Raw genomic sequence first — 27,967 nt, 5'->3', positions numbered from 1 at the left:
GTGGGTTTGAAATAAATAAAAAGAAGAAGAAGAAGAAGAAGAAAACCGAGGGAGCAGTCGACTCGTCTTTAAAGGCAGGCTGTAACATTGGTATTTGTAGGCCGATGTGAAAATCCTCTAGAGAGGCCCGCTTCAGCCATCTTTAACGACCTAAGCACCTTTCAAGTCGCAGTGTGTGGTGGTTTAGAAGTGGACGGTTAGGGTTAGGGTGAGATGATGAAGGCTACTCAGGGAGTTGGCTGGTGCACCTAAAGTGCGGAGCAAAACACGAGCAGAAGAAGCGATTAGCGCCATCGTCACACGCATTAACAGTTCCACGAGTCAATCAGCAGATTGGGGCACCGTTTAGTTATGAGGGTTCCTGAGTAACACATGGAGAAGAAAGAACATCGAACGACGTGGAGTTTGTGAGCGAGAAGGAGGAAGACACTGAGGCAGAAGTATTGCTGGAATGGAGAAACAGACGAGTGAAGGAGGAAGATGATGAAGGTCGTGTCTCCATTAGTGAAGCGTGATGTCCTGTGCCAATATGACCCTGGGCATCTAGTGGGATCAGGACTGGCGAGGATGAGACACAGAGCAAGATAAAAATTCAAAAAAATCATCGATGTGTCATCGTGTAAAACAAAGGTCCGTCCCGATGACACCAGAAAACAGACAAGCAGATCAAATCAAATCCGTACGTCTTCTTCGCTCAAAGAAAAATAAAGAGAAAAGTAAAAAGACCTTCAACAATTTATTTACACAAAAACACGAGTGTACTCTCGTCGAATTTGTGGGACGTCCCAGGTTCGTTATTTGGTTTGGTCTCCTCCTGCATCTCAGTGTTAAGCTTAACACACACACACACACACACACTGAGATCCTGACCAGTCAAAGTCTCGAGTGGGCCTGTTACCAGTCACTCCACATTATTCCACACAGGATTCTTTACAAAGCGACTAAACTTTCACCCTCACCAATAAACATGCAGGTGGGCCTCACGACACACATGACACCTTTGCTCTTTCGGTCACATGCCACTTACTAACCAATGAACATGTCTTACTTTACGGCGGTTGTTCTAATTATGGAGGAGCGACAACTTCAACAGCCTTGATAAACCCTGTAGGCAGGAAAGCAGCAATCCTCCCCACACGTGGTGCCATTTTATTATTTCTGTCACTCCAGATAAGTATAGAAGATATAAAAGGTAATTATTAACACATAAAATACCAAAGAGCAGAAAACAAAACAGTCTGAATATAAACAGCCTTAGAAAATCTTACTGAGAATCAGAAAGGTCAGGACTGGATGTTGACCTGGGCGGCTTTTGATTTAGCGATTGGCGTTCTTCATAGATTACGCTCTCCGATGTTCAGACTTTTGGGACCTTCCATCTTGCTGTCCACCTCCTCACTTGTTCTTAATTCTTCCTTAGATATACAATACAATACAGTTTACTTTTGTATAGCCCATAATCACACAAGAAGTGCCGCAATGGACTTTAACAGGCCCTGCCTCTTGACAGCCCCCCAGCCTTGACTCTCTGAGAAGACGAGGAAAAACTCCCTTGTAGGGAAAAAATGGAAGAAACCTCAGGAAAGGCAATTCAGAGAGAGACCCCTTACCAGGTGCAATGGGTGTCAAAAAGAAGGGGGTCAATACAATACAATACACAGAACAGAACAAATCCTCAATACAGCATAAAAATAAAGATTTTAGAAGTATGGAGCAGAATTTAACAGTAGATGACATCACATAATAAGATTTGGAAATTAGGGTTAGGGTTAGGGTTAGGGTTAGAGTCCTGGAGACCTCATTCATCAAGCTGCCTCCCCATTTGGCCATTCCTCGGCTGAAACAGCGCTGGGCCAGCCAATCCGATGACAGGACCCCTCTTTCCCATGATTCCTGCGATCCTCCATCAGGGATGACTTTACCACAGCTTGGCAGGTGGCCCGTAGCACCGAGTGCCACATTTGAGTACCGAAGTGCACATCTGAGTGCAGATATGAACTGCAAGATGCCCTCTAGAGGAAGGCTTTGGGTGTTCACAACATTCTCCATCTTTTTTTCTACTGGACAAATGGCTTATAGATGGATGGATAGGACCTCACTACACTGGATTGGTGGACACCAGCAGTTCTAATGGCCGTTACCTTTTTTAAGGGACGACACTGGTGTACCCCGACAGCGACACGGACCTCAACAGTTAATTTCTTTTGGTCCCGACCTGTGGGCTCTGCACGCTGCGCCGGTAATGACGTCAAAAGCCATTAATGGAACAGGAGACGTTGCCAGTTCCACTGACCGAGGAGACAAGGTGGCACGGAGAAAGACGGAATTTGTGAGCAGCAGCGGGAATGCCGACATTCAGTTTTATTTAGACTGTTGCCAATGCAAAGCGAGTGCCTCTCAAGTGGCCTCCTCTCCTAATTGCTTCATTCATTCTGCTATCTGTTACAGAAGGAGACAGCAGTTGGATTTGGGGTCTTTGTGCCCAGAGTGCAGCCTGCAGAAAATGTAATTATATTTAAAGGTAAACACGCGTCACCAATGAAATGGATGTTGAGACCGACACGGCCTCCTCCAATCACGAGACTACTTTGTGGTAAAGTGAGGTCCGCAGCTGATCATCACCTTTTTAAACACTAGAGGGCTGTGCCCCCTGCTCGTCTCGCTCGTCAACCCCCCCCCCAGCCTGCACTACGCGCCAGTCACTTCACGTCTCTGCCACTCGCGTATGTGGATTTCACTTTCACCAAACAACAAATCTTTAATTTCTCATAGATACGCCTCTTCACTGGGAGGCAACACTACTTTCCCTGATGGCAACACAAATTAGACGAGCTACAAGTCTCCGACTTAAAGTTCAAATCCGAACGATATATTCAATCTCTTTTCACTGTTCCGTTATTTCACTGAGTAATAATTTCCATTTGTTAGTGCTAATGTGATCTTTACTCTCCTCTTTTTGAGAAATTTGAATTTTCGTACTTCCATTATCTCTTACCTGCTCTGCATGTGCATCATACCAACGTTTTTGAATTCTTTACGATGTTCTACTTTGTCTTCTACTCTTTTGTCTTTTGGTTAAATCTCTTGGCACAAAGTCTCATCTCGCGGGATGTGAAAGTGTCTCTCTGAAAACGTCACGTCTTGTTTCAGGATTTTTTTCATTATAATCAAGAGATAAATAATCGCCACAATTGTGTCTTGGTAGGAAGGGGCATAGTAGTGTGGCGAGAGCAGTTCCCGGGCACGACGGCCCGACACTAACTACACAGGTGCAGGATTGTCCGTTGCCCTAATTGGAGCCTGCAAGCTGCTAAATCCACACAGCGGTGCCACGTCGCCATTTTAAAAGGGGAAGCGTGAGTGTGAGGGGAAGAATCAGGAATCGGGAGGAATCAAGAAAAGACGGAGGTTAACTGGAGAGAGAAAGAGAGAGAGGATGAAAGAGAGAAAGAAAGAAAGAAAGAGAGAGGGAGAAAGAAAGAAAGAGAAACAAGGAAAGATAGAGAAAGAAAGAGAGAGAAAGAAGAAAAGAAAGAGAGAGAGAAAGAAAGATAGAAAAAAGGAAAGAGAGAGAAAGAAAGAAAGAAAGAAAGAGAGAAAGAAAGAGAGAAAGAAAGAAAAAAGGAAAGAGAGAGAAAGAAAGAAAGAAAGAAAGAAAGAAAGAAAGAGAGAAAGAAATGAAAGAGAGAGAAAGAAAGAAAGAAAGAGAGAAAGAAAGAAAGAAAGAGGGAAAGAAAGGAAAGAGAGAGAAAGAAAGAAAGAAAGAAAGAGAGAGGGAAAGGAGGAAAGAGAGATAGAAAGGAAAGAGATAGAGAAATAAGGAAATATAGAGAAAGAAAGAAAAAGAAAGAAAGAAAGATAGAGAAAGAAGAAAAGAAAGAGAGAGAGAAAGAAAGAAAGAGGGAAAGAGAGAGAAAAAAAGAAAGAAGGCCCGTATGGGATAAGCAGAGGAGCCGCCAGTGAGGACCGTCTCCTGCCAGTGTCATTTTTTATGGATTGATTAATTGATTTATTGGGATTATTTTCGCCTTCACCTAACGCCTTGTTTTATGGATTATTTATTTATGGACTGTTTTTCGAAACACTGCACTATTTATTTGGTTGCTTTTTGATTGTTTTTAACCCTTAAACTGCCACATACTTGGGGGTTAATGCAACCCTGGACACCAAATACTTTTTTGTTGCACTTTTTAAGGAAACGTCACAATTCACCAATAAAGAGTGAAATTTTAATGGCACAGGTATTTTTTTTTTCATGCAAAGAGCATCACAATTACTGCACCACAGATCATTTTACACACTGCTAGTGAACTATAAAAACAACTACTGGAACAATCTCTTACGATATGTACGAGGTGTAAGTGACACTATTGATGAAATTCAGTAGATCACTGACTGCACACAGAGGCCAATGCTGATGCCAGCAGGCTCGTCTAGTGCAGCGGCCCAATCCCAGGGACAGTGATGCTGATTCCCTAGGGGGCGCCAGTGGTCATGAGCTGGCGGCTCAACGAATGTACAGCACGGACCGATCAGCTCCAGTGTGCTGGCAAATTGCACTGGGAATCGACAATAGCCGGCTGCGGCGGTTTAAGGGTTAATAAAGGCACTTTCCACCGTCCCCCTGCTTCATGTGGTCTCCTCATTTGCGCAGCTCTTCCCTGTCATGACTATCGACGTGTGTCGCGTTCAAGAGGCTCCCACATGAGCAGAGGGACCCGCACCATCACATGCCGTCGAGTCAGGCTGGGGACAGTCCTGAGGACACCCACCCCAGTGCCACTAGGGTCAGTATGGTGGTAGCTTGTAGTTCAAGTGGCTCCCCTACAGTGTGTTAAGAACTCAGAGTAGTTAGAAAAGAAATATTATTATTAGAAATAGCACAAGAATAGCCACGGCTAGTTTCAGTATAGCTGATAGTTAACGAGGCGTTTCCCGTGGCCGTGACAGCTGAAAGTGTGGCTGCGCACCACTCATTGTTCAATAAACGCGTCCGGTTATCAGACTCGGTGTGCGTGTGTCTCAGTTTCAGCCTCGCTGCTCCTTACCGCATTATTCTTAATGTTGTTTGTGAAGTGGCAACAATTGCGCTCTCCTTAGCGTAATATCCTTCCTTATGATGTGTTCCTCCTCCTTTTACTACTTTAATTACCATCATCATCATCATTGTGGTGGAGTCTTAGCGTTAGTATCAGAAAACTCCAAAATGTCATGATGAGCGCCCCTTTGTGGTTCGGGGTCTGGTGAGGTCCTGATGTCATTCCTTCCCAAACGTGAACTCCGACTCCTTGCTGGGTTTTGGGTGTAGGACCCTCCATCACTTCTTCTCACGTCCTGCTCTATGGGATGGCACAAATTCTTATCCTACACAGACTCTTAGTGCAGCTCCTAGCAGTAATCCAGAGGCTCTTGATGAATGTGGGTTTGTGAATTTCATGGCATCATGTAGAGTGATGTCCCCCCCGGGGGTGCCGAGCGAGAATCTCAGACAGAGTAAGCCGACGGCATCGTTCAGAGGTTTTTGTTGCCGTGAGATACGAGACTTGTGTGTGGCCGCAGTTAACTGCAGCATTTCTCGGACTTGCTTCTGTGTGTTTCTCTCTGTAACTGAAATGGCTCTAGAAAGTGACACAAATTTTTATCAACTTCGTCACACACGCACTTTGGAGGACCACCTTCCAGGTTTATATCAGAGGTAAGCAATATCACCCCGTGGTGAGAGGGGGGCGCTGTTTCTAACACAGTCGCCCCCCCTCACCCCCAAATCATTTGGAAGACACCCAGAGTGGGAAATTGACTCCACCCCTTCTGGCTGGATGACCCAGAGAATGGGGTCTCATTTCAGATACGAACTGTCACCACAACATTTCCCACGTTGCTACCCTTAACGGAAAAGCCACAAAGACTGCGTTTTGATTCCATCTCACTGCCATTAGCACCATCGAGCGCTCTTTCTGTTTATGATTTGTGTTAGGATTAAAGGGGGAGACCACACTGGCACCCCAACTCTCCCTTAACGTCCTTCCGCCTGTCCACATAGTCAGCACTGCTGCCTCACAGCTCAGGACTCTATTTGGCCACAATAAATCAGTCCAGCATTGCAGCGCAGGACGTCGGTATCTGTATCTGTAGTGCGATCGGGACTTGTAGTGTCCACTCGGTCAGGACACCGCTGAATGGTGCAGAGAATTCACACCGCAGCTCAGAAAGAAACGGACTTATTTACTGTATTCGAAGATATACACCAGAATATGTGTGTGTGTGATCTACAATAAAAAGAGAAATACAGTATATAAAACTTATTGGTAACTTACACAAAAGTCCACTAGATGTCAGTATTAGTCCAATTTAGCACTAGCTTATCGGCAGTATGAAATCCAAACCAATAAAGATTATCAGTAAACAGCGTCAACAAATTTATAGTAAAGTACGTTGATGTAATACCATAAACCAGGGGCAGTCAATTAGGATTTAAGGAGGTCCTGATAGAGAGAATTTCCTTATGTGCAGGTCAGCAGCATCATCATGTTTAAGTTTCATTATAATTTAGATAGATAGATAGATAGATAGATAGATAGATAGATAGATAGATAGATAGATAGATAGAGGTACTATAACTAATACTGTAGATAGATCCTCCTTTTAACATATAAAGCATTAAATGGCTGAAGTCCTGCTTACTTGTCTGAACTTATCATGACTTACAAACCTGAGCGCACATTAAGATCTCAAGATTCCGGTCTGCTTTTGATTCCAAGGATTAATAAAATAACAGTGGGTGGTCAAGATTTTAGTTACAGGACCCCCTAAACTGTGGAGTGGTCTGGCTGCTACTATAAGAGATGCCCCTTTGGTCTCAGCTTTTAAATCCTGGCTGAAGACTCACTACTTCAGTTTAGCACACCCTGACTAGAGCTGCTGATTAACTGTACAGACTGCATCTCTGTTGTTAGTCATTAGCACTAAAACATAAGTAACATGATAGTTAGAATTTGATACTAACCCTCACCTATTCTGTGTCTCTTCTCAGTACTCAAAGTGGCACTTGGTGCCACAGCCCACCTGCCAAGTTGATCTACCTGCCTAAGGTAAAGTCACTTTTGACGGAGGATTGCAGGAATCATCAGGTAGAGGGATCCTTTTATTGGATTGGCTGGCCCAGCGCTGACACAGCTGTGGAATGGCCAATAGGTGAGGCAGCTTGATGGCTGAGGTCTCCATGAACTCTGAACAAATCCAAATCATATTATTTGACATCATCTACTGTTAAATTCTGCTCTGTACTTGCAATATTTTTATTTTACTTTTATACTGTATTGAGGATTACTTGTGTTCTGTTCTGTGTATTTTGCTGTATTGACCCCCTTTTTCTTTTTGACACCCACTACACACCCAACCTACCTGGAAAAGGGTCTCTCTTTGAACTGCCTTTCCCAAGGTATCTTCCATTTTTTTTCCCTACAAGGGTTTGTCTTGGTCTTCTTAGAGAGTCGCGGCTGGGGGGCTGTCAAAAGGCAGGGTCTCTTAAAGCCCATTGTGTCACTTCTTGTGTGATTTTGAGCTAAACAAAAATAAATTGATATTGTATATTATACATTGTTAACATACTTAAGATGATGAAAATTCTTGTTATATGAATATCTGTGCCTTTTTGTCTGCTGTTTTCATTTCTTTGTGGATTAAAAAAAAAATTGTGTTCCTCAATAGCAGAGAGCTGGGCTCACCATAACTGAGGCAATGCTGCTACCTGCTGGAAGACCTTTTAATTGCACCTGCTTAATATTCTGCTGCTGAAAAGGAGTAATGAAACTTAATTAACAAGCCACTCCAAAGAGGCATAGATAGATAGATAGATATGAAAGGCACTATATAATAGATAGATAGATAGAAAGATAGATAGATATGAAAGTCACTATATAATAGATAGATAGATAGAAAGATAGATAGATATGAAAGTCACTATATAATAGATAGATAGATAGATAGATATGAAAGGCACTATATAATAGATAGATAGATAGATAAATAGATAGATAGATAGATATGAAAGGCACTATATAATAGATAGATAGATAGATAGATAGATAGATAGATAGATAGATAGATAGATAGATAGATAGATAGATAGATAGCATCCGGAAAGTATTCACAGCGCATCACTTTTTCCACATTTTGTTATGTTACAGCCTTATTCCAAAATGGATTAAATTCATTTTTTTCCTCAGAATTCTACACACAACACCCCATAATGACAACGTGAAAAAAGTTTACTTGAGGTTTTTGCAAATTTATTAAAAATAAAAAAACTGAGAAAGCACACGTACATAAGTATTCACAGCCTTTGCTATGAAGCTCCAAATTGAGCTCAGGTCCATCCCTTCCCCTGATCATCCTTGAGATGTTTCATTGGAGTCCACCTGTGGTCAATTCAGTTGACTGGACATGATTTGGAAAGGCACACACCTGTCTATAGAAGGTCCCATAGTTGGCAGTTCAGGTCAGAGCACAAACCAAGCATGAAGTCAAAGGAATTCTCTGTAGACCTCCGAGACAGGATTGTCTCGACGCACAAATCTGGGGAAGGTTACAGAAAAATGTCTGCTCCTGTAAGGTCCCAATGAGCACAGTGGCCTCCATCATCCATAAGCGGAAGAAGTTCAAAACCACCAGGACTCTTCCTAGAGCTGGCCAGCCATCTAAACTGAGTGATCAGGGAAGAAGGGCCTTAGTCAGGGAGGTGACCAAGAACCCGATGGTCACTCTGTCAGAGCTCCAGAGGTCCTCTGTGGAGAGAGGAGAACCTTCCAGAAGGACAACTATCTCTGCAGCAATCCACCAATCAGGCCTGTATGGTAGAGTGGCCAGACGGAAGCCACTCCTTAGTAAAAGGCACATGGCAGCCCGCCTGGAGTTTGACAAAAGGCACCTGAAGGACTCTCAGACCATGAGAAACAAAATTCTCTGGTCTGATGAGACAAAGATTGAACTCTTTGGTGTGAATGCCAGGCGTCACGTTTGGTGGAAACCAGGCACCGCTCATCACCAGGCCAATACCATCCCTACAGTGAAGCATGGTGGTGGCAGCATCAGGAACTGGGAGACTAGTCAGGATAAAGGGAAAGATGACTGCAGCAATGTACAGAGACATCCTGGATGAAAACCTGCTCCAGAGCGCTCTTGACCTCACACTGGGGCGACGGTTCATCTTTCAGCAGGACAACGACCCTAAGCACACAGCCAAGATATCAAAGGAGTGGCTTCAGGACAACTCTGTGAATGTCCTTGAGTGGCCCAGACTTGAATCTGATTGAACATCTCTGGAGAGATCTTAAAATGGCTGTGCACCAACGCCAACCTGATGGAGCTTGAGAGGTGCTGCAAAGAGGAATGGGCGAAACTGGGCAAGGATAGGTGTGCCAAGCTTGTGCCATCATATTCAGAAAGACTTGAGGCTGGAATTGCTGCCAAAGGTGCATCGACAGAGTATTGAGCAAAGGCTGTGAATACTTATGGACATGAGATTTCTGTTTTTTATTTTTAATAAAATTGCAAAAACCTCAAGTAAATTTTTTTCACGTTGTCATTATGGGGTGTTGTGTTTAGAATTCTGAGGGAAAAAAAAGAATTGAATCCATTTTGGAATAAGGCTGTAACATAACAAAATGTGGAAAAAGTGATGCACTGTGAATACTTTCCGGATGCACTATATCACGTTGTCAGTTCAGCACTCCGGCTGTAATATGACGAAGCTGCGCACTGAGTTCACTCTTGAGAATGCAACGTATAGTTTTGTCCAGGAGAAAAGCAATCTTGCCTGAAATCAATGGCATCCTTTTGTAGGGTCTGTCCCTGAGACTTATTACTTCTCATCGCGCAGCAGAGCCTTACTGGAAATTGGAGGCATCTGAATTGAAATGGGAGATCAGAGGGTGTAACGGGGATGAGAGGAATACATTGAGTGTGGAGAAACTCTAGAGACAGCGTGTGTATTAACTTTTCTGTGAGTATTTGGTGCCAGCGTGGTGAAGTTGCTTCCACAAGACCGCGTTAGCCGTGGAGCTCAGCTCGGAGCATATTCTTTTCCCACCTTGTCAATTGTGTAATGTGTTTTGTGAACAGGTTTGATGCATGGAAGTGATCACTCGTACTGCGTTCAGTCAGTTCACGTGAGCTGCTATCTCGTGCGATCTCGTGATGCCCACGGCTTTATTTAATGTTAGCTAAGACCCGGCACTTAAAAAGTTTCTCGCTACAGCAATTTTAACTCCGTTACAAAGTGATCCAAAGTCTCATTTATACCTCATGTCTTCTCATTAAACTTGTATCTCGCGAATAAAGTATTCGGCGAAGGCATGACAAACGGCAGCGGGAGCGTGTCCATAAACTTCATTTAACTTACGGTTTACACCGTGCTTTGTTTCCGCAGTAGTTGCACTTATGAATAAGCTTGTATGCGTTTTTGTTCAGCGCTCTTTGGGAGCTCCTCCTTCTTTTCTAGGTACTGTGGTCACAGTCAGTTCACATGATTACGTGGGAGGCGTGATGATGTCACACGCAGCTCCGCCCCCCATGGCCATCGAGCTAAAGTCCATTACAGTATATGGAGAAAAATAGGTTCCAGTTATGACCATTATGCATAGAATTTCGAAATGAAACCTGCCTAACTTTTGTAAGTAAGCTGTAAGGAATGAGCCTGCCAAATTTCAGCCTTCTACCTACACGGGAAGTTGGAGAATTAGTGAGTGAGTCAGTCAGTGAGTGAGTGAGGGCTTTGCCTTTTATTAGTATAGATAGATAATGTCATACACATGCGAAGTCGGGGGATGTTGTGTGGACCAAGTAAAGGTAACTCCATGCCAGGCCAGGGGAGGGCAGGGTGCACGAAACCGTCTCCTGTTATCTCTTCAGACCAACCTATCTGAGTTAAGAACATCACTTCCGGTTCTGGTGCCCAGGCTGATGCCAGAAAAACACCACTTCCTGTCTGACCACTTAAAACCCGCCATTTTTTCCAACCTTCATCTGTTCTGTCTTGGACTCTCTACGATCAACAACTCTGTTGAATACAAAAGAAACCTTTGCAGCTAAGAATATTATACGGGTGGCTGATCCAAACCTTTTTATGTGTGTCAAGTCTGTTCCTTTTCACAATAGATAGATATGAAATGTATATATAATACATAGATATATAATCTATATAATAAATAGATAGATTGATAATACCTTATTTGTCCCTAAGTGGAAATTAAAATTTTACAGATGCTCCAAAAACAGAATATGATAAAAATAAAAAATGTGCGTCCCTCCATGGATATGCCTCCCTCCCCAGATATACCATCACTGACCCCCCACCAAACTAGTCATGTTGAACGATGTCACAGGCAGCATTACGTTCTCTATGGCTTCTCCAGACCCTTTCACGTCTGTCACGTGTGCTCAGGGTGAACCTGCTCTCATCTGTGAAAAGCACAGGGTGCCTGCCAGTGTTGGACCTGCCAATTCTAGTATTCTATGGCAAATGCCAATCGAGCTCCATGGTGCCCACTAGAGGACATAGTCGGGCCCTCAGGCCCCCCTCTTGAAGTCTTTTTCTGATCGTTTGGTCAGAGACATTCACACCAGTGGCCTGCCTGCCTGCTGGAGGTCATTTTGTAGGCTCGGCCAGTGCTCATCCTGTTCCTCGTTGCCCAAAGGAGCAGATACTGGTGGGTCCTGCTGTGGGGTTCTACGAGGTGTCCTGTCCAGCTCTCTTAGAGGAACTGCCTGTCTGTCTCCTGAATCTCCTCCATGCCCTTCAGATTGTGCTGGGAGACACAGCAAACCTGACAATGGCATATGGTATTGATGGAGAAGTTGGACTGCCTGTGCCACCTCTGTAGGGTCCAGGTATGGCCTCCTGCTACCAGTAGTGACACTGAGTGTACAGTCAAGAAACAGATGAGGAGGGAAAAATGTCAATGGCCTACCTCCACCTGTTAAACCATTCATTCCTGTTTAGGGGGTCATCTCATTGTTGCCCCCCCCAAGTGCACCAAAGCAGCTGAAACTGATGAACAAGCCCCTCTGCTACTTCACTGAGCAGATCAACAGCCCACAAGTGTCACTGACTTGATGCTAGACTCGGATTCAAAAGGGTTCCTTTCATTTTTTTTTGAGCAGCGTAGTATAAATACAGGCCACAGAGTGCAAGTCTGTAACGTGTACTTTAATTACGTCTGACTCAAATTTCAAACCGTTCATCAGAGAGTCACAGTCAGAGCGGCTGATGGCACGGTCCTTACCGATGACACTATACTTGTGACCTGCTGGGCCGGCTACTTTGGGCAGCTGTTTAAAAATGTAAAAATAAATAAATACACACACACTGAAATTACTATAAAGGAAGAAAAAAAAACTCATAAAAAAAGAAAAGTTCAATCCCAGTGAGGCGCTATAAAGGTTTTAATATACAGGAGCCTCCAGTTGTGTTTCTTGCCACACGTTTGCTGAATGATGTGCTGGCTGAAAGTCCTCAGTGTTGGTGTGTCACACAGAGGATGTGCAGCGTTGTTCATAGCGGCACTCAGTTTGGTTTTAATTCTCTCCTTTGCTATGACCTCTCTTCTGGGTCCAGAGTGTGTCCTATAACTGAGCCTGCCCTCTCAATTAGTCTCTTGATTCGGTGGTCCCCTCTTGAAGTGATGTGACCAGCCCAGCACACCACAGCGTAGAAAATCGCACTGAGCATCAGAAGAGTTGTAGAAGATGCAAAGGATGTCACTTAGAGTAAAGGAATGCCGCCCCCTAAGGAAGAAAACCCTGCTTTGTCCTTTCTTAATAATAATACATTTTATTCATATAGCGCCTTTTTCACAGTTCCTCTGTGTTCCAAGACCAGTCCAATTTGTCACTGATGCAGACCCCCCCAAGTACTTGTATCAGTGGGCCACCTCTCCATTCACCCCCTGAACAGTGACCAGACACAGAGGCTCCTGGGTGCGGTGAAAGTCAATAAGCATTACTTTGGTTTTGCTGATGTTAAGTTGCAGACAATTCTCCTCACACCAAGAAGCAAACTCAAGACTCCTCTCTTCTGTCTCATCCCCCTTATCAACACTCCCCATAAGTGCCGAAACCATCTGAGAATTTCTGCCAGGGACCTGCCCTGCTGTTATATTTACAGCCTAGGGTGTACAGAGCTGATCCTCCAGCTAGGACGTTGGACATCTCAGGGTCGATGGCTCTTGAGGCTGATCCTCCAGTTAACTGTGAGCCCCCTACCCCGACTGAGGGTAGGGAAGGATGCAGGCGTCTGTGGTATCAGGGGTCAACGTCTCCATGCTGGCGTCCCTTCTTGGCATTGCAAGCAATCTTGACTTCTTTTTGGGAGATGGGTGTCATGCCAACTGACTTGTCATCCCTGTCTGGAAAGTGAAGAATGATCGTCTGGATTGAGGCAACTACAGGGGGATAACGCTGCCCTCGGGGCCGGGTAAGTCCTCGCTAGGGTCGTCCTCAATAGGATCCGTGATCACTTTGCTCACCTGCCAGCGGCCGAAAGTGTCTGGTTTTACGCCTAAGAAGTCTACCATTGACTGCATCCTGGCACCGAGGGAGTGCTCATGGAGTGCAAACACCAATACCAGCAGAGTTTCTTTGCAGCCTTTGTTAATTTTCATAAAGCGTTTGACTCAACCACTTTATCGAGGTGCCCTGTGGGACATCCTGAATTTATTATTTCTGTTATTTCACCTTTTTGTTAAGTACATAACTCCACATGTGTTCATTCATAGTTTTGATGCCTTCAGTGAGAATCTACCAATGTAAATGGTCATGAAAATAAAGAGAACACATTGAATGAGGAGGTGTGTCCAAACTTTTGGCCTGTACTGTACATACATATAGCGTATATATATATATATATATATATATATATATATATATATATATATATATATATATATATAGAGGCGGAAAGCTGGGCTCCTTACCTGGCCGGGATGCCCATTATGGAAGGACTGGGGGGGAGAGTATTTCCAGGATAGTTTCCAGTTTCTCCCCTGGACCGACAGAGGGGAGCCCCCTTCATTTCCAGCAGGGCCACGGGTCATGAGCACAGGAGCTCAACCCAGCTGAGGTACGTGGCCACCTCCAGGGGGCACATGGATGTTTTCAGGGCCCTATTTGGCCGGAAGAAGCTCATTTGAGTCCTTCCGGGTGCCCTATAAAAAGGGGCTGGTCGCCAGAAGTTGATGGTCAGGGTCAGGAGGAAGAGGACAAAGCCTGAAGAGGAATGGAGGCGTAAGGACTGGCGGCAAGAGGGACGGTGTTGTGCTCTGTGTGACAACTGGTGTCCTGCCTTTTTGTGTCGCGGACAGGGCAGCCGTACACGCCCCTGGGCTTCACAATTATATATAAATATGTGAAAGCAAAGGTCTATGATACGGTTTGCAAATTTATAGCAAAGACAAAAGCAAGACAATGACTCATGTATCTTAAAATAGTTTTTAATTCCTAACCTTTCAACTCCTACCAGGAATCCTCATCAGAGGAATATGATTAGAATTACAGAAATCTAAGGCAATATGTAGCAAATAAGGAGTGGAGGGAATGTGTATGTATAAACTTAAAGGCTAAGGTACTGGTGTCGAAGTCATATGATACCAAAATGGAAGGAAATACCAAACCATGGAAATGAACTGAAGAAATCATGAGAAGTACACTGAAGGAACAACAAACAGAAGGCAAAAAGGATGGAGCCTGAATCCGTGTAAGCACATTGATGACATTTTGAATACACAATGGGTGGTTGGAAAATCAAGAGTCCACCTTATGAGAAGGATTCAGGAGTCATAGTGGACTCTAAGCTATCGACTTCCAGACAGTGTTCAGAAGCCATTAAGAAGGCTAACAGAATGTCAGGTTATATAGCGCCTTGATGTGTGGAGTACAAGTCACAGGAGGTTCTGCTCAGGCTTTATAACACACTGGTGAGGCCTCATCTGGAGTCCTGGGTGCAGTTTTGGGTCTCCAGGCTACAAAAAGGACATAACAGCACAAGAGAAGGTCCAGAGAAGAGCAACTCGGCTGATTCAGGGCTACAGGGGATGAGTGAGGAGGAAAGTTAAAAGAGCTGAGCCTCTACAGTTTAAGCAAAAGAAGATTAAGAGGTGACCTGATTGAAGTGTTTAAAATGATGAAGGGAATTAGTCCAGTGGATCGAGACAGATATTTTAAAATGAATTCATCAAGAACACAGGGACACAGTTGGAAACTTGTTAAGGGTAAGTTTCGCACAAACATTAGGAAGTTTTTCTTTACACGAAGAACGACAGACACTTGAAATAAGCGACCAAGTAGTGTGGTGGACAGGAGGAGGACTTGAGAGACTTTCAAAACTCGACTTGATGTTTTTTTGGAAGAAATAAGTGGACAGGACTGGCGAGCCTCGTTGGGCTGAATGGCCTGTTGTCGTCTAGAGTGTTCTAATGATGGTGGCTGGATTTGGGAATTTTTGTGAAGCTGAACGTGAACCGGATTAACGGTGCCACCTGACGTTAGAGAACAATAAAACAGAAGGAAAAGGATTAAGAAAGGAATACAAAACAATTGCACAATATAAAATCAAATTACTAATAGGCCAAAGCAGGCCTTTTCAAGTCACATATAAGGAGCACATTATGTTTTAACCATTTTCATATAAGAAAGAAGAAACTGTGAAAAGACGCACAAAGAATGGAACAGTTTTTTTTATCATAATTTATTTTATAGGCCATTTTTATTTGATATTTTTCTATTTTCTGGAAAAAGTTATTCTTTTTTTGTATTCATATTTACAATTTACAAATACCACACGTCCCTTTCTGTGATAATGGATAAAATCCATTAATGAAATCAATATACAGTATAGGTTATTCTCTGCTGTTACTGGATACATTCAAAAGGAAGAGAAATGTTCAAGTTAGTCCACGATAAGTGCACACATACAACAGCAAATAATGACAAAAAAAAAAAACCTAAAATATTTCAGAAAAAGAATAAATAGGCTTCTTTGCGATTCAAATCCATGCACACTTCCTGCAGGGGTTGCTTCATTTTGCCAAACAGCTCTCATTTAAGACCTACTGCACCCTTATTTCATGATGAAGTAATGCACGTTAAAAGGGTTCAAAGAGGAACCTTTTAAACAGTTTTAATATTTACAACAACAACAACAAAAAAAAAATCAGTGCTAGTCATAGTTCAGTCAACATGGCAAACGAATAACATGTCCGACGCAGTTGTGCAGTGCTGAACAAACTGTGATTAGAGGCACTAATACTGTTCGACTCTGACTCCTCTTGTTCAGAGCTGATGATTTCGATTGCACACAACTGATTAGGGTTTACTGATAACTGGTGCCACAGTCAAGATATTTGGCACAGTTAACGTTATTTGGCAGAGAATATTCATTAAGGGGTAACTGTGAACTAAAAAAAAACAAAACAACCCGATTCCCGAAGTTGACCATTTTCACGATATGTCCCATGATCGATTGATACTCTATAGGTCAAAAAAGAGAAGAAACTTGCCTGTCATCCAACTGCATGTCCTCACAGCTAATTCAATACTCTCATCTCTTCTTATTCTATTCTAATGCCTTTTTATGGGCACATATGGGAATGCAGTACATCTTGCTTTCCCATGGAGACTTCACATCAACCCATTCAGCTTGCTGTGGGCCATCATTTTTGGCAAAGTGAGCTGCAGAGACTGCAAAACAATCATTTGGGTTAGGCAGGTGGCTTACTCAACAATAAAAAAAGGACAGATTGTACAAAGCAACAGGTAAATACACACAATGGAGGGATGGACGTTCGCACTGAAGATGGAGAACTGAACGCGTAATGCTCAGTGCTGCCCCGAATGCTGAGAATGGCAAGCGCTTACATTTTGCTTTTAACTTGGTTCCATTTTCTACAGTTTTCAGACATATTGCAAACTCTCGAGAGCACCTCGACAAAGAGAATTTTCTTCTTTTAAACAACAGTACAATTCAGGGGTGAGTGCACCTTAAAACAAAAAAAGATATACACCAGGCACATAGGAGTGTCGAGCACTATAATAAAATGATTATTTCTTTTTAAAACTAAGGATTAAGAAACCAAGCGGAACAAAGCATACTGATGGAAGAGTTCTACCGAAGGCTCGTTTGCTTGGGAAGGGAGGACCCCATCAGTATCCCTGAAGTCTGAGGCACGGGGCCCTTCATCTGCATGCTGGCTCCTACCATGGTAGGATAGCTGCGGTTGCGTCGAATGCCCGAATTCAGTTGAAGTCCCCCTATGGCACTGGTGACCACCACGGGGCAGCCCAAAGGAAGACTCTCCGTGACAAGTCCTCCAGGGCCGAAAGAGGAGATGGGTCGACGTGCTCCATTAAGGAGAGGCCCCCCAAAGCCAGTCACAGATGTCGCCTGTGCAGGACCGGCCAGGCACGGGGGTCTGGACATGCCAAACCGCTTCAGCTTGTCGACCAGATTGAGGTTGCAGACACTCACGTCTGTCTGGCTCTCACTATTGCAAATACTCTTACTTTGTTCTCTTACTTCTTTTAAAATGGAGCTGGCCGGCTTGGATGCTAAAAAGTTGTCGTATGGAGGGCTGGAACTCTTGAAGTCAAAGGGTGGGCTGGGCTGCAGCACTGTTGGAGAGTTGGGGGGAGTGGAAGGAAGAGCTTCTACTTTGGTGACACTGGGGCTGAGGAAGGCACTGGGCACACTGTGTACCCGGTCCCAGCTCTGAGGATTGTAGACCGCAGCCGAGATGCCTTTCTCTTGTAACATCCTGACAAGCCCCAGGGAAGTGCTCGTGGTTTTGGTGGAGTCACGCAAGTTAGTGAAGGACTCTGCCAGACTCAAACGACGAGGAGTGCACGGAGTGGCAGCAGGAGTGGACTTCAGTGTAACACACGCTGCTGGAGTGGGGCCAGTGCTAAGGCTAGAAGGGAAACAGAAGACAGACAATCACGTTAAAGAATCAGCCATGCCCTTACAAAGCCTCCATTAATGTTATTATCTACAAAACAAAACATTCGAGGACTAAACTACCAAGTGAAACTGACATCATAGGAGAGAATGACAGAGACAAACAAACGCTGGTCATCTGTATAAGAACATTTCAATGAGTTTCATAACAAGTGGCAGTTTTCAGTTCCTTGTAATGCATTTTCGGAATCAATGCCAGCTTTATGAAGTAAAGACATACAAAGTTCCATGCAAAAATGTGCAAAGGTAAATTCTGTTAACATGTGAAGTAAAGACAGCAAATACAAACAAATTAAAAGAATAGCATCTTTTATAAAAAAAAATAAAAGTTAATGTACAGTTCCGATTTATTTTAAACACTCTGTAAAAATCAGTAATACTCTTTAAAGCAGTGGTGCCCAACTCCAGTCCTGGAAGGCCGCAGTGGCTGCAGGTTTTCATTCTAACCCTTTTCTTAATTAGTGATCTGTTATTGCTGCTAATTAACTCCTTTTGAGTTCATTTTAATTGACTTGGTTTTTAAGAAATGTTTCCCTGAATTTCTTCATCGTTCCTCTGAATTGCTTCATTTCTTTCCTTAAACGGCACCCAAACAGGAATGAAATGTGAAGTGAGGGAGCCAACAGAAGACCAACTAAGTCAGGGCCTCAAACTCCAACCAGCTGCTTAATGAGGTGCCAATTCCTGTTGTTAATTAAACCCGTTCCTTAATTCCATGGCTTGTTGCTGCTCTCGTGATGCAATAGCAGACATTTCCAAAATTGTGCATTTTCTCTTTTCTAGGAGCAGATCAGCATTCCCGAGACCTTCACCTTTTCTTTATTTTCAGATATTGTATGATGGACACCAGTTGTTTTGGCTCATTTTGTGTCTCATTATTGTTTGGCTGCTAATTAAGGAAAAAGAAACAATTGAGGGGTCTGAGTGTTCAAGAGCAAGTCAAAAAAAAAATGAATTCAAAAGACGTTAATTAGCAGCAAAAACAGGTCACTAATTAAGAAGAGGGTTAGAATGAAAACCTGCAGCCACTGAAGCCCTCCAGGACTGGAGTTTGAGACCCCTGCTTTAAAGGGTAGCACACGGTGCAATCACACAGGAAGTTAGCAATCTGCCTTTTGATGAAAGACACAAGTTACAAAGCCTGAAAGAGTCACCAGCCGTATTCACAACATGCACTGTGTATTGTGCACCTGCCAACATTTATATTGTATATTTACTTACATACTTTTTTATTAGAGAAAGTGTTTTTTTTTTTCATTTGTACAAAATCAGTTGCAACGAGGGCAGAATGGAGCTGCTAGAATCCTAACTTGGAAAAGAAAATCCGAGCACATTTCTCCAGTTTTGATGTCACTACACTGGTTACCTGTGTCTTTCAGAATTGACTTTAAAATACTGCTGATGGTTTACAAAGCCTTAAATAATCTTGCTCCATCTTATATATCGGAATGTCTGACATCTTATATTCCAAATCGTAACCTTAGATCTTCAAATGAGGGTCTGCTTAGAATTCCAAGAGCTAAACTTAAAAGAAGTGGTGAGGTGGGCAGGCGGCCTTCTGGAATCTGGATTAGCCTGCCAATAGGAATTTGCCAGGCTGATATGGTGGAGCTCCTTAAAAAAACTGCTAAAAAACACCTTACTGTAACATGGCTTTCTCATAGCTTCATTTTAATTTAATCCTGATGCTCTGTATATTCAATTAATTCTCATTACTATTTATGGTGGCTAACCCCCACTCTCTCTTCTGTTCTCTTTCCGGTTTTCTGTGGTGCCGATCTGCGCCACCACCACCTAATCAAAGCACCGTGATGTCCCTACATTGATGGACCAAAGGCCAGGTATCTACACGACCATCATCATCAAGTCCTTCCATGAGAACCCTGAATACCATGAGGACTGATCATTTATGTTAGGTAGAATGTCTAGAGGTGGCTGGCCGGTCTCGTGGCCTCGGACCCCCTGCAGATTTTATTTTTTCTCTCCAGCCGTCTGAAGTTTTATTTGTTTTTTCTGTCCTCCCTGGCCATCGGACCTTACTTTTATTCTATGTTAATTAGTGTTATCTTATTTTAATTCTTACTTTGTCTTTTGTATTCTCTTTCTTCATCATGTAAAGCAATTTGAGCTCCATTATTTGTATGAAAATGTGCTCTAGAAATAAAGGTTGTTGTTGATATTTTCAATCAATCAAAATCAGTTATTAGGAACACAGCTAAAACACCGTAAGGACAGAGTGGCACATAAAACAAGGTCTTTAATTTTACCTTGTCTGTCTGGGGAAGAAAAAGATCTCAGGTCACAGTTATAGAAGCACATAAACTGGTTAGTAGAAACACAGATGCCCACCACATGCAAAATAATAGTGTAGCTCACGTCAGACTCTCAAAAGTCAAATCAAAACCTTAAGTATAGTCAGCTATAACGAAGTTGAGATTTCTGGATATGGATTTAAAGATACTGTAAGCTTTTTTAAAATATCTGGACTCCATCACAGGCCCTGGAAATGCTTTAATCATGTTTCTCATAAGAGGGCCTCTTTGGTTGTTTATCCACATATGATAAGAATACGTTTCAAAAATAGCCAAGTTTCCATCCAGTTTTTTGCGACGTTTTGTTATCGACTAAAAGAATATACGTAAAAAAAAAATGTGCGAAATTTGCTGTCTCCAGCCTGTTTCCATCCAACTGGCTTTTTATCGATAAAACGGTGTGCGTGATGACGTCATCCCCCCCAAAACGAACTGTCGCATAAGTTTTGTTGAGTCACGAAAAAAAATCTGCCCTTGAGCCGTTTCCATACATAATTTTGTGTATGTCGCAATTTTATCTACCTTTTGTTTTCCACGTTACACCAACCTCCACTAAACAAAGAAACAAAGAAATGGAGAGATTATTCCGAGAGTTTTTTGAAATTTGCCAGCTTATTGTTATTTTAGTTTCACAAATAATTGGAATTGTACATAATATCCGAAGACGACAGCAGAATGAAGCAGTTGCTTGTCTGATATCCCTAGAGCTCGAAGAAAGTACCCCAGTGCGACGAAACCCACGGGTATGGGAGAGACGACGGAATAAGACCTTCTGGGAGGAGGTGGTGGGGAGACACTTCACAGAAAAATCTCTGGCTGCAACATTTTAGAATGACACGGCCGACGTTTGAGATGTTGTGTGGATTCATCAGTCCTGATGTTGCGCCCATCACAGGTTGCCACCGACCACCGGTTCCAACCCAAAAGCGGATTGCCATCGCCCTTTACAAGTTGGCAACCTGCACTGAGTATAGAGTAGTTGTAGAAACTTTCGGGGTTAGTAAAACTATCGTCCATCGATGTGTATATGCTGTGTGCACCGCTATTAAAGAAAAATGAATTTGGCGTTATATCAGACTTCCGACTGTAGCGGAAGCCAATGAAATTGCATACCGCAATTCCTTGGTGCATCTTGTGCCACAGATTGACGGTGCGCTGGATGGCACGCATGTGCCTATTCTTTCCCCGACGGAAGGCTACCGCGATTACATTAATCACAATGGGTGGCCATCTATTGTTCTCCAGGCCCTTGTTGATGACAGGCGCATGAAACGAGACATTTGTGTTGGCACTCCTGGAAGTGCCCATGATGCAGCTGTGTTTGCAGCATCGGATCTGTACAGGTGAGCCTACCTTTCAACATCCCTTCTCAGTGCGATAACAACTGAATTAGTACTGTAACCTGCTGCCCTTAAGGTTTTTAATTAAAACTGAAATTTGAATTAATACAAAATAACGACGTTTAATCAAAAAAAAAACCTAAAGTTAATATTAATGAGAGAATTTCTCATACATGCTAAAACATCTGCCATTTAATAATAAGAAAAAAAGGTTTAGATAATGAAACACACGGTTTATTAAATATTTTGACTGGCACAGTAAATTACCTTTGCGGTTTTTGTATTATTTAGACATCCTGAGAGACACCCCCAGGCTACAGTTGATGTGGAGGGAGTTCAGGTACCCCTTTTAGTAGCAGGAGACCCAGCCTATCCGCTACTGCATTGGCTCATCACGAAAAATAACGAGTCTCTTCATCAGACTATGCAAGCCGCTCCGCCATTCTCGTTTTGATTGCACGTGATGAAAATGTATCATGTGACACATTTATTTGCGTTAAAGCCCTTTTTTCCGACAAAAAGTGTTTCCAATGTAGTTTTTGTGACATCTGAAGTATCGATATGGAATCCATCCATCCATTATCCAACCCGCTGAATCCGAACACAGGGTCACGGGGGTCTGCTGGAGCCAATCCCACTCAACACAGGGCACAAGCAGGAACCAATCCCAGGCAGTGTGCCAACCCACTGCAGGACACACACAAACACACCAAGCACACACTAGGGCCAATTTAGAATTGCCAATCCACCTAACCTGCATGGCTTTGGACTGTGGGAGGAAACTGGAGTGCCCGGAGGAAACCCACGCAGACACGGGGAGAACATGCAAACTCCACGCAGGGAGGCGAACCCGGGAAGCGAACCCGATATGGAATTTATGTGCTAAAGTTAAACGGAAAAATATTATGTCGACATGTACAACATTTTATCGATAATTAGCATTTCCATCAGCTATATCGGTAAAAAAATTTGAAGCGCTAAATATTTTTTCACAAAATTTCCTTGGATGGAAACCTGGAGGAGACAATTCTGTTTTTGTTAATTAATGGCCAAACTGTCCCAATATGTAAACCCAGTTGCTTGTTTAAAGTTGTCACTATTACCGTTTCAACTCAATGACTCCACATTGTCACAATAATAAAAGACGCAGGTAAATACAACCTGCCTGAAGAAGGGGCCCGAGTTGCCTCAAAAGCCTGCATATTGTAATCTGTTCAGCTAGCCATTTGGCTTGACTTCTCACTGCGTCCGTCACGGTTAACACAGTACAACACCCTACTACTATGCCATGTTTTGGTTGAAATAGATCTTTTGTGAAACGATAACCTGCTGCCCTAGTTGTCTGTTATTCATTTGCACTGCGGATTATACATTATATGAACGGGCAGTTATTCTTTTGTCCAGATCCTCACAACTCTTCTTCTTGACTTGCTTTAAGTACTCTTTCCTATGGTCTCTAGTAGTGATGTGTCGGTTGCGAACGAGTCAGCTTTAAGAGCCGATTCTTTGTACTGAACGAGAAGAGCCGACTCCTGTCGAGAAGAGAGAAATCTTCAACCGCTCCTGCACAGCTCTGCTGAGAATCCATGCAGGCAGGGGTGGGACTTTACTTTGATGGGCACACCATGCAGCCAATCACTACAGACTTTTACCTAAAGTGTTATAATGTTAAGATGTTGGCCTTTATTTATTTGATTTGTTTGCTGTGATTCTGTGTTCAGTTATTCATTTAAAGTTTTGATTAAAATGTTAAACAACAGTAATTGTGTATTTTTTTGTAACAAAAAATGCATAAAAATAAGGCTTTTATGAAAACACTGATTCATAATTGCTAAATTAGGCTAAAATAGAAGGCTCCGAGTGATACTAAATGAAGCGCCATTTGGGCTCTTCTAAGGGAGCTGAGCCAAAAGAGCCGGACCTCCCATCACTAGTCTCTAGACGGTGTTCTTAGCCATGTAATTTACTGTTTAGCTCAAGTCATTCTGATGGATCAACTTTACCAAATGACTGAACATTTTCAAAACATGGATGAAGTCCACATGCGCACGTCTCTGCTCAAGACTAAAGAGGTTTAATTTCTTCAGCACGTCGGAGTCCTCTGTCAGTTCATGGATACACACAAATCTCACCAACTATGGGAAAACCTCATATGTTCCATCATTTAAGTTTTTGGCAACCTGAGAAAATGAAGTCACCCCCTGCAATTAACAATCTTTAGTTTTCATTTTTCCTGAGAGCTTCACATACACAATATCATTTTTTTCCCCGATATCAACATCACGCAGTCGTAGCATTTAAATCATGTGATTGCAATCTGACACTTTCATTGGTAGGTGGTCTTTTCCTCATTGGTCAGTGGAGTTGCTAGGTTTTTGTCTTGCAGTATGTAAAATTCTGTGTACATACGAGCTTCTACTATCGTGCTATGACCAGAATGAAGACATATTTGGCCATCACCGACTACCTTATAACATCAGGAAAGACCTAGTAACTCCAAAAACTAAAAAAAAAAACTAAATTTGGAAAAAAAAAATAGCAGTTACTAGGTTTTTCCACTGCACGTGAGAAATGCTCTTCCACAGCTGCCGTCTCTTTTTGTAGCGTGGTAAACAGAACTGCAAACGACACTCCAAGATGTGATCTTACTTGTGTATCATCGTGCAATCTTTCAATTTACAGTGGGCTCAGAAAGTACTCAGTGCCCTTCACTGTCCATACACTTTATTGTGTTATAGATTTATTTTAAATTGAGACATTTCCCTATCAATCTACATTCAATAACCCATAATTCCAAAGGAAAAACATGATTTTATAAAAGTTTGCAGATATATTAAAAATCAAAAACTGAAAAAATCTCTCATTCATTATAAGTATTCAGATCCTTTATGGTGGAACTCCAAACTGCTGGTCAGGTACCTCCTTTAATTTCCCTTGAGATGCGTCTAAAACAAAATACAAGTCCACCTGTGGAAAACTGAATGAATTGGACATCATTTAGAAAGGCACATGTGTAACTGTGCACTGTACTGTATAGAAGGTCCCACAATTCTTACTGCATGAAGGGACATAAATCAAGCCATTAAGTCTAAGGAACTCTTTGTAGACCTTTGCGATCAAATTGTGGTGAGGCATGGCTCAGGGCAACGGGATGAAACCATTTCTAAGCTTTGAGTATTCCCTGGAGCGTAGTGGCCTCAATAATTGTAAAATAGAAGGTTTGGAACCACCAGAACCATTCTTTGAGCTGTGTCTGTCTGTCTGTCTGTCTGCATGTGTGTGTGTCACAGTTTTTTTGAGGACAGTCCAGCGCTAAAACAGCTGGACGGAAAAATAAGTCAAAAATTACTGTATATACGCATGTATAATTTGGGTCTTGAAACCTAAAAAATCAATCATAAAATCAGACCCCGACTTAGACGCCCGCTCAAAAATGCGACAATTTTTTGTACATCTTCTTGCCTCCTCCAATCTCTCACCAGTTTCTCAAATGCATCGAATTTTGTTGCAGTTACCAATTTCTTTCGCCACTTCAATGACTTTTAATTTAAAACCAACTTCACGTTTCCTTCTGATCGAACGCTCCATCGTAGATTAGGGATGCTCTTACGATAAAGGTGTGTGAGGGTGTGAGATACAAAAAACACAAATCAGTGCAAACGTCACTTCGGAATAGTTTGGGTATCACCGTGTGGTCACGTAGGCACAATAGAGAGAGAGAAAGAGAGGTTAGGAGGACACGCTGATACAACGCATTGCTGCACACACATAGAAAAAAAGGCAGTGTGCTCCGTGGGCATTAGCATATCATAATCTCTTGGACCAATAGCGTGAGTTTTCCGCATTCGACTTATCTGATCAACATTATGAAATATCAAAAATTATAGAGTTAAATCAAGGCCCGACTTATTCGCAAGTATATACAGTAAGCCTGTTATGAGATAACGATGTGCTCATTAGTTTTTGGGCCAAATTATGCAAGAGAAAGAGACACCCTAGAGTGACCCTCAAACACAGTAATTTTGTAATTGTGTAAATTCTTTTCTTCAGTTGCTATTTTATGATCAGAAAGATTAGCATGAGAGCGGTAAATAATTACTGAAATGTTAAGGAGAATAGTTTGGGTATCTTGGTTCCTAGGGCACAAAGCCTACTGACACTGATGTCCAAAATTTTTGCATCATATTATTTTCGGTGGCCATTTTGGTTGAAAAAAACTTTCGTTATATTGAAATTTATATTTCGTTAAAATGAAATCTGCTAAACATGATGTTAAATGAACATTAGTCTGGGCCAACAAAAAGCATTTGTTATTCTGAAAATTTCATTACTTTGGTATGCGGTATGCACTATAACGGGATTTGCTCTGTATTTTGTGGGGAAGGAAACAAAGTACAAAGTTAAAGGAAGAATAGATGCAGAGCACTGAATAATACAACATTGTCCAAATATTCTGCTTAATTTTTCAGCCACATTTTCAAAAGAAAATGCATATATTCTATTCCTCTTACTTTCAAACTTATGTGGTGAAAAGGTCATCTTACATGGCATCTTTCTTACTGACCTGTCATAAAATATGTACAAAGCAAATAGCAATATTATAATTTTAGTCAATGTGTGTTTTAATTGTTATATGCACTTCCTAACGTATGTTTAGATCCATTTTTCAATATTAACACATCTTGATTGTGATTACCAGCTACGGTGTATGACTGGGATGCCTGAGCATGGAAGGACCGGAGAAGAGAGTATTTCTAGGACAGTTTCTCCCCCAGATCAACAGAGAGCAGCAGCCCCCTTGGTTTCCAGCAGGGCCATGGGTCATGAGCATGGGAGCTCAACCCTGTTGGGGCCCGTGGCCACCATCAGGGGGTGCATGGACATTTTCAGGGCCCTATTTGACCACGCTGCCGCCACAACTGGAAGAACTTCACTGGGCACCTGGAGTCCTTCCTTTTGCCCTATTAAGGGAAGTCAGTCACCACCACTCAATGGCCAGAGTCGGGATGAGGAGGACAAAGCCTGAGGAAGAGTGGAGGTGGATGGACTGGTAGCAGAGAAGGGTCTGTGTTGGGCTCGGTGAGCCTTGTGGTGATTTGTGCACTGAACTGTAAATAAATTGTGTGCTGGGTGCTAAACCTGTCTCCTGCCTGTCTGTGTCGGGGTTAGGGCGGGTGTACGCACCCCGGGCTTCACACAGCGTAACGGAGTATTGTGTATTGTGCTAAAATAGCAAGGCCTCTGGGACGTTTGAAAGCAAATGTGACTAAACCAGGTGCATTAAACTACGCTACTGGCCACAGTGAATTCAAGTTAGGATGATGCCGTGTATTAGTTTGCATTCTGCCAGTCTGGTAAGTTCCCGCCAATTCAGTCCACATTGTAAATATCTCACCCCCTGCAGGTCGGGTCATAACGTCTGCTCTAAATTGCTCCTCAGTAAAATGTGATAAACAGTAGTTTCTTCTTCCTCATCACATGACCTGAAAAGAGTCCAGCAGCAGTAAAGAATTCAGCAATTAATGAGCAAGGTGGTCAACATTTGGACTGTACAGAAACAATTTCTACATATTAAACAACGTGACACAACTTCAGTGCAGCAAAACTTCTAAGTTCCATAGGTACCTTTACAGTGTTCATTGCATTAAGTCTTTAAATTATTTTGACTTTAAGTCCCTTTACACTCCTTACTATATACTGTATATATCCCTTTAAGAGTAACTACTGGAAACAATTAATGGACCTGCAAATTATTCTTTACCCATACTATAGCAAAATAATATGACAGAATTTACAAAGTCAAGTGTTTTCAGATTCTCTTATCTCCAATGGCTCAGCTGCTTTAAACAACCGATTACACCACCAGAAGTTTCACTAACAAAAGGAGACCACTCAGTTGCTTGCCATTTAATCAGTGAATAGTTACTTTATGTTGTTGGTAATATCCTCATCCACGTTCTTTTAAAAAGTTGTTAAGGTTTCCATTTCAACAACATGACCTCTTAGTTTGTTTCAAATTCCAAAGACCCTTTGTTTGAAGAAGTGCTTCCTGGTCTTCAATGCACTGCCCCTATAATTTACACTGGGGTCCTCAAGTATGCTGGCGGGAGTGTGGATTTAACTGAAATAATGCTGATGATCAAGCTCATCACAGATGCCTTTGAGGAATTGGAAGGCATGATTTGGATCCTCATACATCCAACAGGTTTTCATGCTCTTGTCAAGAAGTTGTGGAAGCAATTCTTCTTCTTTCGGCTGCTCCCGTTAGGGTTGCCACAGCGGATCATCTTCTCATATATCTTTCTGTCCTC

The 27,967-nt window shown here is 42.6% G+C and overlaps 1 protein-coding gene across 6 annotated transcripts in view; it reads right to left on the bottom strand.

Moving 5' to 3' along the window:
* Positions 1-15,889: 15,889 nt before the first annotated feature.
* The window catches only part of trak1a (trafficking protein, kinesin binding 1a), a 287,907-nt gene continuing 275,829 nt past the window's right edge, over positions 15,890-27,967 (bottom strand). For 5 of the 6 annotated variants that reach the window (XM_039736347.1, XM_039736348.1, XM_039736350.1 and 2 more), the window contains one exon: positions 15,890-17,957. In XM_039736347.1, the coding sequence (XP_039592281.1) occupies positions 17,156-17,957 (802 nt within the window). In that variant the 3' untranslated portion in view covers positions 15,890-17,155. Of the gene's footprint in view, positions 17,958-27,051; positions 27,140-27,967 lie in introns of all 6 variants that reach the window. The other variant, XM_039736351.1, reaches the window with a different exon arrangement.

This window comes from Polypterus senegalus, chromosome 15, assembly GCF_016835505.1.
Source record: "Polypterus senegalus isolate Bchr_013 chromosome 15, ASM1683550v1, whole genome shotgun sequence".
NCBI lineage: Eukaryota > Metazoa > Chordata > Cladistia > Polypteriformes > Polypteridae > Polypterus > Polypterus senegalus.
The sequence above is the reverse complement of the archived record's forward strand: the minus strand, read 5'-3'. Positions and strand labels throughout refer to the sequence as shown.